The following is a 15785-nucleotide window of genomic DNA, read 5'->3' on the forward strand; positions in this document are numbered from 1 at the left end:
AGTTCATGGTCATGGAGTCTGTAGCGTACTCCAAATTACTGGGTGCAGACCTTTATTTATTTATTTCTTTTTTGAGGAAAGCTGAGCACCTGGAGAAAACCCACGGGGACACAGGGAGAACAAACCAAACTCACCCAATCACCCAAACCCTAGGAGTGTACAGCTGTGCAACAATGACATTACCTAGAAAATCACTAAAGCTACACTGTGTAGCTTTGAAAGAATTAGAATGACTTAGTTAAGAGGAAACAACACCCTATTTTATGTAGTGTGTGTGTGTTTATGCTGTGAATTGTATAAGTCTGTAATTGTTTTGTATGAAGTTTGATAATATTTTGAAATAATTATGGAATAAATAAGATATGTTGTGTGGGATCTGGTCAGTGTTTTTAGGATTGTGTTATACATCTTTAAGCATTTACACACACACACACACACACCACTCTGAAAGATCTGTCTAACATAGTTTTCTCTGAAACAATAGATCATTCTTTAATAATTTTATCTTCAGATGAAATGTTCTTCGCCAAGTTTTGATAAAGTTCTATTATAAAAAGTTCTATTAAATCCACTTATTCAACATTCTCTGTCATGCAATTTTAAATAACTAGTATAAATGTTTTTTATAATGTTATTACCATTAATTGTGACGTGTGGGTGTTTTTAAATGTAAAATAAGTTGCGTTCTCCGACAGAGGACACACTACGTGTTTTAATACACATCTTCTGCTCACATGTTTTTAAAAATTAAACATATTTGAAAATAATATAAAAATAATAATAACAATAACAATAACAATAACGTGTTATGTTATCAAATCTGCACAGGTTAAACAGGTTTAGGCCTAACTCAGTGCTAGGATGGGAGACCTCCTTGTAAATCCTGGAGAGAAACTGAAGGTGGTGCTGGTGGGGACCAAAGGGGCAGTCTCCCTTTGATTTCTGTGGGTTTAAAATGCTAGAGGGCAGCGATGGGGATGCTGTACTGAATAAATGTGGCTGTTCTTCAGATGAGACATCCTGACTCTCTGAGGTCATAAAAGATCCCTGAGCATTTCCACAGTAAGAACAGGTGTGTTACCCTGATGTCCAGGCTTAATCTGCTACACTGGTTCATTCATTCCCCCGTCTCCTCTCTACATAATAGCTGATGTGTGAATAATCAATGTGAATATGTGAATAATCAAATTAGTGGTGTTTGAGGTCACTCCCTAGTATCCCGGATGTAAAATACTAGTAAAATATTCTATAAATATAGCATGGGGTACTATCATTAATTTATAATTAAAGGTCATAAAACAAAGAACCAAGGGATTTATACAAATATGAAGTAAAAGGCAAAGACAAACAAATCACTAAGGCAAGGACTTGGGGCTAAAAAATATAGATACTATCCCAGACACTAACAAATTCACACAGTCACATAACACCATGCAAGGGACAAGACACATACCCACAGTGAAGATGAAAAAGAAACATCTGGGAACTGTCAGAAACCATGGCAACTGACCAATACCAGGGCACATCAAGAACAATGCAAAGTAGGTGTGAAGCAAAGAAACAAAACCAGAACAAAGCACAAACACATGGTGAGGTCAACAAGAAAACCTATCAGAAAGACAACAATTGTTCAGAATTTTACAGGAACACATCGATTCCAAACTTATGGAATGTAGTGAAACTTCTAAACTTTTAAAAATTTGTTCTTTGGTGCTCCAAAGTGGTGCAGCAGTCTAAGTGTATTCCCTGTTATCAAGAAATTGTTGGTTCAAACATTTATTATGCCTCAGTCTGTGTGGATTTTCATGCTGGTTGAATGATCCCCTTTCCTCCCATGTGTCAGCTCATGGATCAATCCAGTGTCTGTCAACTCATGTCACAGATCTGTACAGTTTGCATTCTCCACTGGCAAGTTAAGCTAATCAGTGGTGTTGTATAAGCAGCAGTTTGAAAAAAGGGAAGCATTAGCTACACATGTTCACACCCATCCTCCTGAGGCTGGTAGCACTGTGTGTGTCCAGGGTTGACTTATTGATGGGTGAGATTGTTGACTAAGTGTTTGTAGGAACATTTAAAAAAACCTGGAGAGGAAAAAAAAGACATGTCTTTGTCAACCTGGTCTTAATGTGAATTTACAGTGATAGAGACCACTCCAAAGACTTGGACAATATTTGCAAAATATAATTCACCCTTTGTGGATATACTAATTAATTTGTGAAAACCTGCCACAAAAAGGTAACCTTAACCCTAAGCATAAGCCTAAACCTACTCATAACCCAAAACCTAATTTTAAACTCTAAATAAAAATTTAGAAACTGCAGGGCATTCTCTCAAAAGACTACAGCACTGTTTTTTGTTTTAAAGTCTTCTTCTGGCAGAAAACCGAGTTTGCGTGGATTTAGTGAATCAATGCTACCATGGAAGTGTAATGTATGTTCCAAATATCTGGAATGTTTTTCTTGTAATATAGTTACAAAGATTTGGAAAGTTTGATTTCAAAAAGACTTAGTGTTGTTGCAAATCATAGAAACTTTTTAGCACTTCACTGTACTTTGCTATTTCAAAGTGCACCCATTGTGGATACAGATTATTGCATCATTATCTCTGCTCCACTACCTCTGTCATTAAAACACATTAGAAAGACACAGCAGCTCAGAATGAATGTGTTAAACAGTCTGGTTAATAAGCTACTATCTCCTAATGACAGCTACATATAGACCATATCATTTTATATTCATCTCAGAGCCACTGATGCAAACCAGGCTGTAATAACTGATGGATAAATGATATACATGCCCTGGCTCTTTCAGAAATGTGTTTCTTATATTTCTACTATATGGTCATGTTAAGCTGTATGTCCCTTAATATATGTCCAAAAATTTGTAGACACTCCATATACCTAGTGAATTCAGTTACTTTAAGGTTGACCGTGTGTGTGTGTGTGTGTGTGTGTGTGTTCTGTTAAACTTCTCTTTTGTGCCTTTAAGTAAAAGGCCAAAGAGATAATTTATCTCTTTGTCTAAGAGAACCACTCTGAAAAGAGGTGGGGAAAATGCACAAGCCCAGTAATCCACAGTTGTGGGTTTAGTGCTAAGTTTGGGTTAAAAGAGAGAGGAGAGAGGAGACTTCATGGTCATGCAGCAGGTAGTGTCTCTGTCACACAGCTCCAGGGACCTGGAGGTTGTGGGTTCAAGTTCAAGTTCAAGTTCAAGAAGTTGATTGTCATTTCAGCAGTATACAGTGTTTAGAAAGTGGTGAGAATTGGAGGGGGGAGATGAGCCTTCTTCAGCCTTCGCAGAAAGTAGAGGCATTGCTGGGCTTTCTTTTTGATGTTACTGGTGTTAGTGGACCAGGTGAGATCATCCGCTAGGTGAACACCAAGGAATTTGGTATTCCTGACAATCTCCACAGCAGAGTTGTCGATGTTCAGCGGCGAGTGCTCACCCCTTGTTTTTCTGTCTACAGAAGTCTACAACCATCTCTTTGGTTTTGTCCACGTTCAGAGACAGGTTGTTGACTTCACACCAGTCAGTTAGCCGCTGCACCTCCTCTCTGTATGCTGACTCGTCGTTCTTACTGATGAGACCCACCACAGTCGTGTCATCAGCGAACTTGATGATATGATTTGAGCTGTGCATCGCTGCACAGTCATGGGTCAGCAATGTGAACAGTAGTGGACTGAACACGCAGCCCTGGGGGGCTCCAGTGTTCAGTGTGATGGTGCTGGAGGTGTTCCTACCGATCCGGACTGACTGAGGTCTCCCAGTCAGGAAGTCCAGGATCCAGCTGCAGAGAGAAGTGTTAAGGCCCAGTATATTCAGCTTCCCGATCAGGTGCTGACGAATGATGGTGTTGAATGCTGAGCTGAAGTCTATGAACAGCATTCGGGCATATGTGTCTTTCTTGTCCAGGTGGGTGAGTGCCAGGTGCAGCGTGGTGGATATGGCATTGTCCGTTGAACGGTTAGGACGATACGCGAACTGTAGAGGGTCCAGTGTGGGGGGAAGTAGGGTTTTGATGTGCCTCATGACGAGCCTCTCGAAGCACTTTGTGATGACCGGTGTGAGTGCAATGGGACGATACTCATTGAGGCAGGACACAGAAGAATTCTTAGGCACCGGGATGATGGTGGTGTTCTTGAAGCATGTTGGAACAACGGCGCTGCTAAGAGAGATGTTGAAGATATCAGTGAAGACATTAGCAAGCTGAGCACTCTGCCAGGAATGTTGTCTGGTCCAGCAGCTTTCCGCGGGTCGACTCTGCATAGAGTTTTCCTCATGTCGGCTGCAGTAAAAGACAGCGCCTGGTCGCTGGGAGAAGGGGTGAACTTTCTCGCCGTTACGTTGTTCTGTGCCTCAAACCGTGTGTAGAAATGGTTCAGCACGTCTGGTAGGGAAGCATCTCCGTCACAGCAGGTGGTGTAGTCTTGTAGCTGCTACTGCTCTGGAAGTGGCTGTGAATAATCTGGCCGTGTGCACGCTTTGCCTCTCTGATAGCTCTGGAGAGTTTGGCCCTCGCTGTTCTCAGGGCCGCCTTATCGCCTGATTTGAAAGCAACGTCTCTAGCCTTCAGCAGCGAACGCTCTGCATTCAACCACGGCTTCTGGTTGGAGCGGATGGTGATGGTCTTGGAGATGGTCACATCATCGATGCACTTCTCTATGTAGCTGTTCACTGATGATGCGTACTCCTCCAGGTTGATTGTGTTGCTGTAAGTTGCAGCCTCTCTAAACATGTCCCAGTCAGTGCACTCGAAACAGTCCTGAAGAGTAGAGATTGCTTCTGATGGCCAGATTTTCACCTCTTTCAGGACAAGTTTCGATCGCCTGATGATGGGTCTGTATGCAGGAATTAGCACAACAGACATGTGATCTGAGTGTCCGAGGTGGGGGCGGGGCTTTGCCCTGTACGCGTCTGGAACGTTTGTGTAAACAAGATCCAGCGTGTTCGCTCCTCTCGTAGCAAAGTTCACATACTGGTGGAATTTAGGGAACACTTTCTTGAGATTTGCATGATTAAAATCTCCAGCAACAATAAACAGTCCATTCGGGTGTGTGTTTTGGAAGTCACTTATGGCTTCGTATAATTCCCACAGCGCTTGTTTTGTGTTTGCATCGGGAGGGATATAGGTTGCGATTAAGTAAACAACAGAGAATTCTCGAGGTAAATAAAAAGCCACAAACTCCACTAACGGTGAACAATAAGCAGAGACCAGCACAGAGTTCTTACACCATTCAGTCTTGATATAGACACATAAACCACCACCGCGAGTCTTACCGCATAGCGCTGGGTCTCTGTCGGCTCAAAATGCGGCTAGCCCATCTAGCTGAATGGCGGCGTCGGGAATACTGTTGCTGAGCCATGTCTCCGTAAAAACACAGCAGTCTCTGTATTCTCGCCCTGTAGTTCGCTAAAGTTTGATATAGTCCAGTTTATTATCCAGCGAGCAGACATTGGAGAGAAAGAGAGAAGGGATAGCTTGCCGGCTCGCGTTAGCTCTTAGCCTAGCATGGATCCCCCCTCGCTTGCCGCGCTTCTGTCTCCTCTCACGCCGCTTGCGTCGTCTCCTTCCCCGGCCGTCGGCATCAGGAAACGTCGAGGCTTCAGGGCTAGGCCTCCGAAGCAAGCGGAGGTTCCGCAGCGTCTCCTGGAGGTCATCGCTGATACTGTATATTTCCTGTTTGCGATATTGAAGCAGTGTCTGGCGGTGATTTGCACGTACTGCAGGTTTTCCTGCGTCCATATATTATAAATAAAATTAAAAAAACGTTTTTTAAACAAACAAAATCCCGCTTGGTTCCGGAGCGGCCGCTGCACACGTGTTGACGCGCGCGCCGCCAGCTCCTGTACGGTTCAAGTCCTTCTCCGGGTGACTTTGGCATGTTCTTCCCGTGTCTGTGTGGGTTTCCTCCGGGTGATCCAGTTTCCTCCCATGGTCCAAAAAACAGACGTTGGTAGGTGGATTGCTGACTCAAAAGTGTCCCTAGGTGTGAGTGAATGTGTGAGTGTGTGTCACCCTGCGAAGGACTGGCGCCCCTTCCAGGGTGTTTCCCTGCCTTGCGTCCAATGATTCCAGGTAGACTCCGGACCCACCACAACCCTGAATTGGATAAGCGGTTATAGACAATGAATGAATGTGAGAGGAATGATGATACTCAGAAGCCTCCACTCGAGTTAAATAAAATAAATATTTTTTAATATAAAAATAGCCATATGTTCCTAGGTGTATATATTATAGTAGTTTTTGTAATGAGACTTCAGACCTATTTTGTGGATGGAAACTGGATTCACCCTAAAGGAAACAGCCAGAATTTTTCTTTCAACAATGAGGACAATAAGGAAATGATGCGACAGTGTTCCAGCATTGTTTTATGCCTTGGTCAGCACTGTGAGATTTCCTGTAGACTGATTCTGGTATATCCTATCATGTGTCAGGAAAAATCTCAGCTTGAAAATACAAAAAAACAATCCCAGTTAGAAGATGCTCTAGCTATGGGAGCTGTATCTTTTTTGGCAGGGTGTATTTCAGGGTCTTAAATGACCCCTGCGATGCTGTAAGCAGATTTTTAGGTGATACCTCAGTGGGGTTGAGAGCATGAGCAAGGCTTTTTCATGCCTCGCTTCCTCTGTTTTCCTCTTCCACATCTCGTAGGCGGCCGAGCCACATCTGCCAGAGTTAATTAACTTTTTGGTGCTGTGTTCAGTGTGACCATTTTACATCAAGCCATGAATTATGCTGCACTGACAGCTGCTGAAGGTAAGCCTGGATGTGGTGAGTGTGTATCTGTGCATTAATCTCACAGACTGCAGAAGGGCTGACAGCTCCATAAAAGCTTCTCCCCACCAAAGACTGCATTTCCCATGATGCACTAAGCCCCTCAGTGCCTCCCTGATTGGCAGCTGCGTGGAAGTGCAGGTCATTTACTGGACCTCCTCTCAACCTGGTGAAAGATGATGAGAACAGCTGAACTAAGTGGAAAAAATAAAGTTTCTCTCTCTCTCTCTCTCTCTCTCTCTCTCTCTCTCTCTCTCTCTCTATCTTTCTGTCGGTTTCTCTCTCTCTCTCTCTCTCTCTCTCTCTCTCTTCCTGTCTGTTTCTCTTTCTCCCTCACTCTCTCTCACCCTCTCTCTTCCTGTCTGTTTCTCTCTCTCCCTCACTCTCTCTCTCTCCCTCTCTCTCTCGCCCTCTCTATCTTTCTGTTGGTTTCTCTCTCTCTCTCTCTCTCTCTCTCTCTGTCTCTTCCTGTCTGTTTCTTTCTCCCTCACTCTCTCTCTCAACCTCTCTCTTTCTGTCAATTTCTCTCTCTCCCTCACTCTCTCTCTCTCTCTCTCTCTCTCTCTCCCGCTCTCTCTTCTTGTCTGTTTCTCTCTCTCTCTCTCTCTCTCTCTGCAGCGTAACGCATCTTTTGCTTGGACATGTTGATGTGTCCATTGATTGAAACAAGCCAAGAGCCAAGAGTGTGTGAATAAATGCATTCAAAGGGGTATGAATGCAGTATTTCTACTGTGGCCTGTAATGGACCTACAATAATCATGGCAGAGTGGGCTAAGTGAGTGGGATTAATGATAAATGAAAGTGTGCAGGGGCCTGTGGGGACCGGATTAGAGCGGGGCCAGCTGCATGCCAATGAAGAAAATCATCTGGAGGGAAGGCAGCATGGCGTTCAATGAACTACCCAAGCCAGACACACACCAGCTGAGGGCACACACACACACACACACACACAGACCTCCAACAAAACCCAGCAGTAATGACAGATCATTGACTGGTTTCACGCAAGACAATTACCACTGTGTAGAAAACCACTGCAGATTGCAAAAATATCTTTATGGTTTTCCATGTTACCAATCTGTGCATCTTTGCTGATTGATAGCCATGTATATCTGCCCTAAAACAGCCTTGGTTCATCCTTTATAGATTTGATACAAATTATTACATCATTATCACTGCTCCACTGCCTCAGTGAAGCTGGTCATTAAAACACATTAGAAACACACAGCAGCTCAGAGTGAATGTGTAAAACAGTCTGGTTAATAAGCCGTTCTATTCTCTAATGCGAGCTACATATAGACCATGTTGTTTTGGATCCATTTCAAAGCCTTTGGTGCAAAGATGGCTATTATTTGTGATGGCTGATTGATGTACACACATCTGGTTAATTTATTAGAAACTCCATTTTGTATCCTCCTTTTGTCTTTTTGTACCATTTTTGATTAAAAGTATCCACTCACCCATCCAAATCATTAAATGTATGTTTACCTCTCACTTCTATGGCCACAAACATTTGTGAAAGAATGGGTCAATCTCAGGAACTCTGTGAATTCCAGCATGGTACCATGATAGGACACCACCTATGCAACAAGTCCAGTTGTGAGAAAGTAGTGTGGAGTGTGTAATGCTGTGTTGTTGTGTCCCTCTCCACAGCCGTGCAGTCCCTCAACAGTCTGAACGACCAGATTGCACACTTCATGGTGAACAGGCCGAATGCTCTGAGTCACGAGGAAGAAGCATTTCTGCCCACTGAGAAGGACACACTGAGACAGAGCATGGCTCTAATGAGACACCTACTGATGGATGCACAGGTAAGCAGTCCCCTACTCACACTGCAAACGCAAATGACCAATGGGACTTTCTTGACCACTATATTTACCACTGGTGGACTTTAAACATTGGGCTAGCATTACAAAGTGCAATATGTTTCATGTTGGTTTATTAATCTTACCACATTAGCTTTTAAGCTACTGTAATAGCCAACTAACAACTCCTACAGCCTTATAACTCCATACCTCTTATCAATTAAAATACATTTTTCCATACTGTATTTGATTTTAATTTATTTACACGTTTCAGAAAAATTGGGATGGTGTAAAGTTAACCACCAAAATTGCTATAAACATTTGGGAACTGAAATTTTTCTGTAGTTTTGAAATTTAAATGTTGGATCTTGTTTATATATGGGTTCTTCTTTTCATGCTGGAGTTAACTCGTGTTTGTGGATGCAGCGATGGACTGTGTTCAAACAATAGTTTTGGGAGGTGTTTCTAAGCTACTACAGAAACATGTTTTTGGGCCTTGCCCCTTACATAAAGAGATTTCTCAAGTTTCTCTCTGAAACTTTTAATGATGTTATGCATGTCACACCCTTGTCCTGTCATGTCTGTTTTCCCTGCCATGTGCTCTCTCAGCACATGGCTCTGTTTGTTGTTGTCCATGTCTTCGCCCTTGTCCCGGCTTTGTTCCGCCTCTTTGTCCTTGAGCCTCGTTATCTGTTTCAGGTGTGTCTCGTCTGTTCATGTATTTAAGCTCCCTTGTGTCACTTCCGTGTATCGGTCATTCGTGTTGTTTCTTTCCTACTCCAAGTCAAGTCGTTGTGTTTCCTAGTCATGTCGTTTCGTTTCATTGTGTTTCCTAGTCATGTCGTTTCATTTCGTGTTGTTCCTTTCAATTCCAAGTCATGTCGTTTCTTTCCTGTAAGTCTTGTTATTTCGCCTCCAATGTTTCCTTGCCATGTTGCTTAGTCCGGTCTGTTTGTCTCTGTCTTTCCTCATTTCATTTCCTTTATCTTGTCATTTCCATAGTTGCCTGTCTTTGTTTTGTTATATTATTTTGTGTTGTAAATAAAAGTAACAGTGTTTTAGCGTGTGCGTCCGCCTCCGTCAGTCCGCCCCGTGATACGTGACAGAATGGCCGATCATCTAAAGGACGCAGCTAACACGGACATACCACCGGATAAAACCATGAAAATGGCAGAAGATTTACTGGCCGTGAGGGTGGGTTTAACAGTGTTTTAGCGTGTGCGTCCGCCTCAGTGTGTGTCAGTCCGCTCCGTGACACGTGACAATGCACTGTATGTCAAGAAACCCCCTGGTTAATTATTATTATAAGTTGAGAAATGTGATCTTGAATTTTTCACGAGAGACTCTGACTCTCTGAGATGATACTTTAAACCCTGACCACATTACTGACCTGTGGCCCTAATGCATTTTTTGTAAAATTACACAACTTTACCAGTCTTTTGTTTTACCATTTTTGGTAACACGTTGCAGAATGTTTGGAATTGGAGTTTGAATTATGAATTACCACTTCAAATGGTCATATTTTATTTCCACATTTCTCTCTGTATATTTAAAGCTTTGTGTCCTTTATTAGGCAGGTCCCATGGAAATTGTATGAAACATTATTGATGTTAAATATTATGCCATAATTTGAAATACAAACAATTACCCAGAAGTCTTAATTACTCTCAATATCTTTTAATAAGAAGGATGTATATTTTGGAACCATGTGAATGACTGCCTCTCCTTTACAGAAATATTGGTGCTGCTCATGTGACAAATGCTTTGCAGCTGATGGAGGTCCAGCAAAATTGCTCTTACTATTTTCCACTGAATGACAGACAGTATTTATTTATTTAAGGAAACATATTGGCTACGTGAATACACAGCTTTTCTAATTTTTTTCCTGCAGACATTCATTATAGGATGTGATACAGATGTGAAAATCACTTGACCTCAGAGATTAATCATATGAGCAGTCTTAGCACACAGATGCTCAATAATATCTCAGAATCATTTCACGCTTGCCCGCTGTGAGTGGAATGCTTTATTACAGTGCTGTCAGATCCTTGTCTTCTGTATGTGTGTGATTAAAAAATTACATATTAATTTAAGAGAAATGTACTCCAATCAACCACAACATTGTCCATTTTATTAAATCAACTTACTGGATTGGTTTGATTTGTAGCGCTAAAACTGCAGATTTTTGTCCACCCGTTGCTCTGCATACTTGTTGCTTTGGTATGAATGGATAAGACACAGCAGTGCTGCTGGAGTTTTAAACTGTGTCCACTCACTGTCGACTCTGTTAGACACTCCTATCTTGTTGGTCCACCTTGCAGATGTAAAGTCAGAGACAGTAGCTCATCTGTTGTTGCACAGTATGTTGGTCATCCTCTCGTTCTTCATCAGTGATCACACTGCCTACAGGATATTGTTTGCTGGATATTTTGAGTTTGTGAGTTTATTCTTGGTCCAATATTTATATTTTGATATTTAAATGCTCCAGCAGCACTGCTGTGTCTGATCCACTTACACCAGTGCCACACACATTACTAATATATCAGTGTCACTGCAGTGTGGGGAATGATACTTCACAGATTTAAAGGGTACAATGTATGCTGAGCAACAGGTGGTATGTTTGAGCAAGAAAAAAAGCTTGTTTGTGCCTTAAGATTAACTTGTCTGTAAGTTTTTATTCACTGTTTTAATTTCCATAGAAACTCGTTTATTATTCTAGCTGTTTAGTTTTGGAGCATTTTCTGTATGTGGTTACTTTTATGCAGTAGTTAGCTACAATCTCCCGAATTTGGAGCCAGTTCCATCTTAAGTGATGCATTTGAAACAGCAAAAATTAGGACAAAATTACCCACCTATAGAGCAGGAATATGGCAACATCCATGTATCTCCGATACATTGTCACAGACACCTAGTTTGTTTCTCATTTAAGGAACCTGGTCTGTGTACAAATACCTGACCTTTTTTCCAACACAAACAGACCAGACCAAACATTCTCTAATTTCATTATTAAATTCAAATCATGAGCATTGTTCTGAGGAGACATATAAAGTGATTACATTTTATTTCATATCCTATAAAAACAAACCCTTTGTTTGTGTGTGTGTGTGTGTGTGTGTGTGAGAGAGAGAGAGAGAGAGAGAGAGAGAGAGAGAGAGAGAGAGAGAGAGTGAAAGAGGGGCAGTATTTCTGCATTCCAGAGAGCAGGACCGTTGATGGTTATTAATGAGCAGGCTGGGCTCACAGGAACCATGCACAGTGGAGATTTTGATGACTCATTCTTAATTATCTGCTGTGGGCAGCAGATTCCAGTGCATTAATCAGAATTTCAACTCCAGTGGCACGGCCCTGAGAAGAGCCGCCACTACGTTTGGCAGTGGCCGATAAATTACACTCACATCAGTCCACATCTGATTGCTTAATGGCGCCATTACATTGGCCAAGAGGGGCCAGATGAGGGGCCAGAACTATGTTAAGTCCCCCACACCCACTCCAGATGTAGCTGGTACAGCTGGTACATGTCTGGTGTTAGAAGTTGGCTTCTTAAGGGTCTGACTACACATTGGATATGTTGCATCACATCAGAAAGAGTTCAAAGTGCAGCTGTTCCCATAGGAGAGAAAACCCAAGAAATATACCTCCTTAATATCTGTGTAGTTTCTCCTAGACATCAAACAGATTGAATGGAAAGTCAAAGGAGACTTCAGCTATCGTCTCCTGCTGCTCCGATATATCTCTTGAGAAAAAGGAACATAACATGTTCTCTTCATGTGTTTTAGTGGAGATCTCAGTAAAGTCTCACTCTGTGTACATGTCATTGAATAAATATGCACTACAACGCGCTCAACTTTTGTTCAGAACCAGCTTCTTATCCCTGGTAAAGACGCGGCTTTCCTCTCAATCATTCCCGCACTTCACCGTGATTTAAACAGCGTCCACAGAGTTCAATAGCGAAGCAGCGAAGTGCACCGAAACGAGACGAGCCATTCGATAAATGCTGGGCTTTGTCCCGCCCATCGGACGCTAAGCGTCTCTGGGGGTCTATGGGGCAGTGGGCTGGCCTCGGTTGGCCCGGACGCCCAGCTTCTGCATGATAATTGGATGATCTGTCTGAGGCTGAATCCCTTTTTGATTGACAGCGAAATGAGCGAATCAGTGATACTTTGGTGTAAAGATCCGTGCGTGCGTTACATTTTCATTCAGTTCTGAATTGAACCAGACTTTCTCAATCCTTTTAGCGGCATTTTCTTTGTTAAAAACGACTAGCGACAAATCGAGCTTCTATTTCTGGTGGGGTTTTTTTGTAGCTGCTTGTGTTTGTAGACTGACTTCTATCACACTTTCTGACTTCTATCTCAGTTTCTGTCCAGCGGGTGCTGCTGAGCCCACCGTCACAAAGCACTCACGGGCGACACACTTCACATGGGGCCAAGGCCGTTTAAGCAGCCTAGCTCTGCAGGCCATTGAGAGGACACTAGTCAAGTCCCCGGAAAAGACGCCTTGTTGGTACGACAGGGTCACAGATCATTTTCTTGAAAAGGAACGGAGGGTAGAATTTACGTATAAATAAACCGACACATTTTATGATGTAAGCAATCGCCTCTGATATATATATATATATATATATAATTACATTAACCTGTTCACTGCAAAATTATATAAATAAAAGAAAATGACACTGGACCATGAGAGTAAAATTGATGTAATTATTATTAATAATAATAATAATATTTAATAAGCGGTTACAGATAATGAATGAATGAATAATATTTAATACAATAATGGGACTTATTAAGATAAATTTATCTCTCAGTGATGTACTCACTGTTTTGTCCTTCTTAAGGCTAAAGAGGTCTGATACATGAGGTGTATTTATGTATCAGAAGGTGCTATTTGTATGAAGAGGCTATAGATGTTGACAAAAGCAGAAGTCTCTGTTAAATGTCATAGTTTGAATAACTGAATGTCATTCTGTTTGAAAGAAGTCTAAATGATTTAACAGTGCTTGGCCTTTGAAGTTCATCGTTCAAATGAAGTGTTCAAAAAACATTAACACTGTCCTTTGCTTTGACAACAGCAACAGCACTGAAGTGGCCACTGTGTGAAAGTGGCCTGGCCCTAGTTCATGCCTGAAATAATCAGTGTTGTTGCCAGGGACTGAAACAATTGACTATGCCAGCAGGATATTGCATAGAGAACTAAGTATCCACTAGCTTTACTTACTGTTTTTTAAGGTAAGCCAGATGCTTCATGCTGATAAGGTTTGTATATAACATTTTTGTTTCATGGAAAAGGATTCTGTGTCTGGAGTTTAAACTTCAAGTGCTACTCAGCATTTTTGTGATATCATAAACAAATCTGTGCATTTACATAAATCCATTGATAGTGCTTTTTCACTATGTGATACCTACACTACTTTACTCTACTCACTTTTTCATACCTGGTAAGTTTTCCACTACACCCCACCACCCCCAACCCTCACTGCTGGTGCAAAACACTGTCACTATTGGAAACCATGGGCTTTGGAAAGCAAAACAACAGTGGTGGAAATATTTAAGCATTGTTTATCCATTGTGTATTCTTTTTTTTTTTTTTGGAGATAGAAAGCTTTGCCACACATCAATTCAAATACATCAGTAGTTTTTTCATTCCTATTTGCAATGCCCAGCTCTCACTGGCCACCAATCCAAGAAAGATTTTATCACCTTAAAAGTTCATGGCATGATTTAACAAGCTGTCCTGAGACACAAAAACAAATGTGATTGCCACTTTAGCTGGGAGATTTTTTGCAAGTTGCTAGTTTGTGCTGACATCTCCATTTTGTCGCATAGAGTGACAAGTCTCATTGCCAAACATCTCTCTGCAAGGTTTCCACTTCACGTTTCTGTCCCTCCTTGGCTGGCTTGGAACAGGTACTAAAAAATACCTGGTTCCAGGTACCAAGAAAACAAATTTGCCTAATGGAGACACAAAATAAAGCCAAGTGGAGCTGTGTAGGTACCATTAGCCCAGAGATGTTAAGCTCCATCCATTCACAGAGAGATTTTAAGGTGTGATACATTTCACATTTCTGTAATTTAGCATAAACTCCAATCCAAAATACTTTAAAAAATTTTAACAGGTAAAGCTGAGTGTACTCTCTCCGGGAGCAGCTGCATTTTGGGTCATTTGTAAGGGCCTGAAAGACCTCATAGAAAGACCTGACAGAACTGTGTTTTAGTCAAGCATTGAGAAGCACTAGGGTGGTCTCCCTACAGGTTGAATCCTCAGTAAACTGTGGAAAAGTAACCTGCATGACTGATGGAGTATAGTTGTAAAAGAGAGAGAGATGACTGGTCATTCACTAGGAGACACCATATACACCAAGGCTGTGTACATATTTAGATGGAAAGACCAGTAGGGTCTCAAGTAGATGACACAGACCTGTAGCTCCAGGCATGTACTGCAGCTCAGTTCTGCTGGGATTCAGCTTCAGTTGCGCTGCTGAGAATGTTCCACCACACCAATAATACCGGGCCTGTGGGCATTCTTGATTATTAATGGACATGGTGAAAGGGGGCTAACAAGGTATGCAGAGCAACACATGGACCACAGGCTGAGAAAATAGACAATGAGTATCCATTGGTTGCCGGTGATGTTACTGTGTATAGTAGCCACCATATTGGGTACTTGCTTGTTGCTCAAACAACCAACTCAAATAAAAACCTGGCTATTATGTTTTTTTTCTTACAAAATGTTTACTCCTCATTTATATGTTAAAATGAAAGAAACTTAAGTATGGATCAGAGCTCTGTTTGTCTCTGTCAGTAAGTAGAATAGTTCGGGCCATGTCCCAAATTAGAAGAAGTATCTTTCGGAGCCCTCTTAGATTATTTCTCCTGTAAACAGGGGAAAAGGTTTTGAGACAAAAGAATTTGTGGCATGTGCTTGTAGACTCTTACATGTGAAGACTAAACACAATGAAACAATATGATTACTGAAGCTTATATATGATCTGTGTATGAATAACTTACAGATTTGGTCACAAGATCCTATGAAAATGCTAATATGGCTAACAGGGAAATACAGGTATTTTTCTCCTCATTATACAACACAGTGACAATGGGCTGCAGTGCTTTTGAGTGTTGTGAGACTCTCTCCAGTGCAGGAAGAGGAGCTGTTTGAGATCTTTTTCATCTGTTTACATTAGTGGTGCACTCTAAAACTAGACAT

The 15785-nt window shown here is 41.7% G+C and overlaps 1 protein-coding gene across 2 annotated transcripts in view; it reads left to right on the plus strand.

Annotated features, from left to right (window-relative positions):
* Window positions 1-15785, plus strand: part of kaznb (kazrin, periplakin interacting protein b) — a 464418-nt gene that overhangs the window by 108727 nt on the left and 339906 nt on the right. For both annotated transcript variants that reach the window (XM_066671962.1, XM_066671963.1), the window contains one exon: window positions 8425-8582. In XM_066671962.1, the coding sequence (XP_066528059.1) occupies window positions 8425-8582 (158 nt within the window). The remainder of the gene's footprint in view (window positions 1-8424; window positions 8583-15785) is intronic.

Source organism: Hoplias malabaricus, chromosome 5, assembly GCF_029633855.1.
Source record: "Hoplias malabaricus isolate fHopMal1 chromosome 5, fHopMal1.hap1, whole genome shotgun sequence".
NCBI classification, from domain to species: domain Eukaryota; kingdom Metazoa; phylum Chordata; class Actinopteri; order Characiformes; family Erythrinidae; genus Hoplias; species Hoplias malabaricus.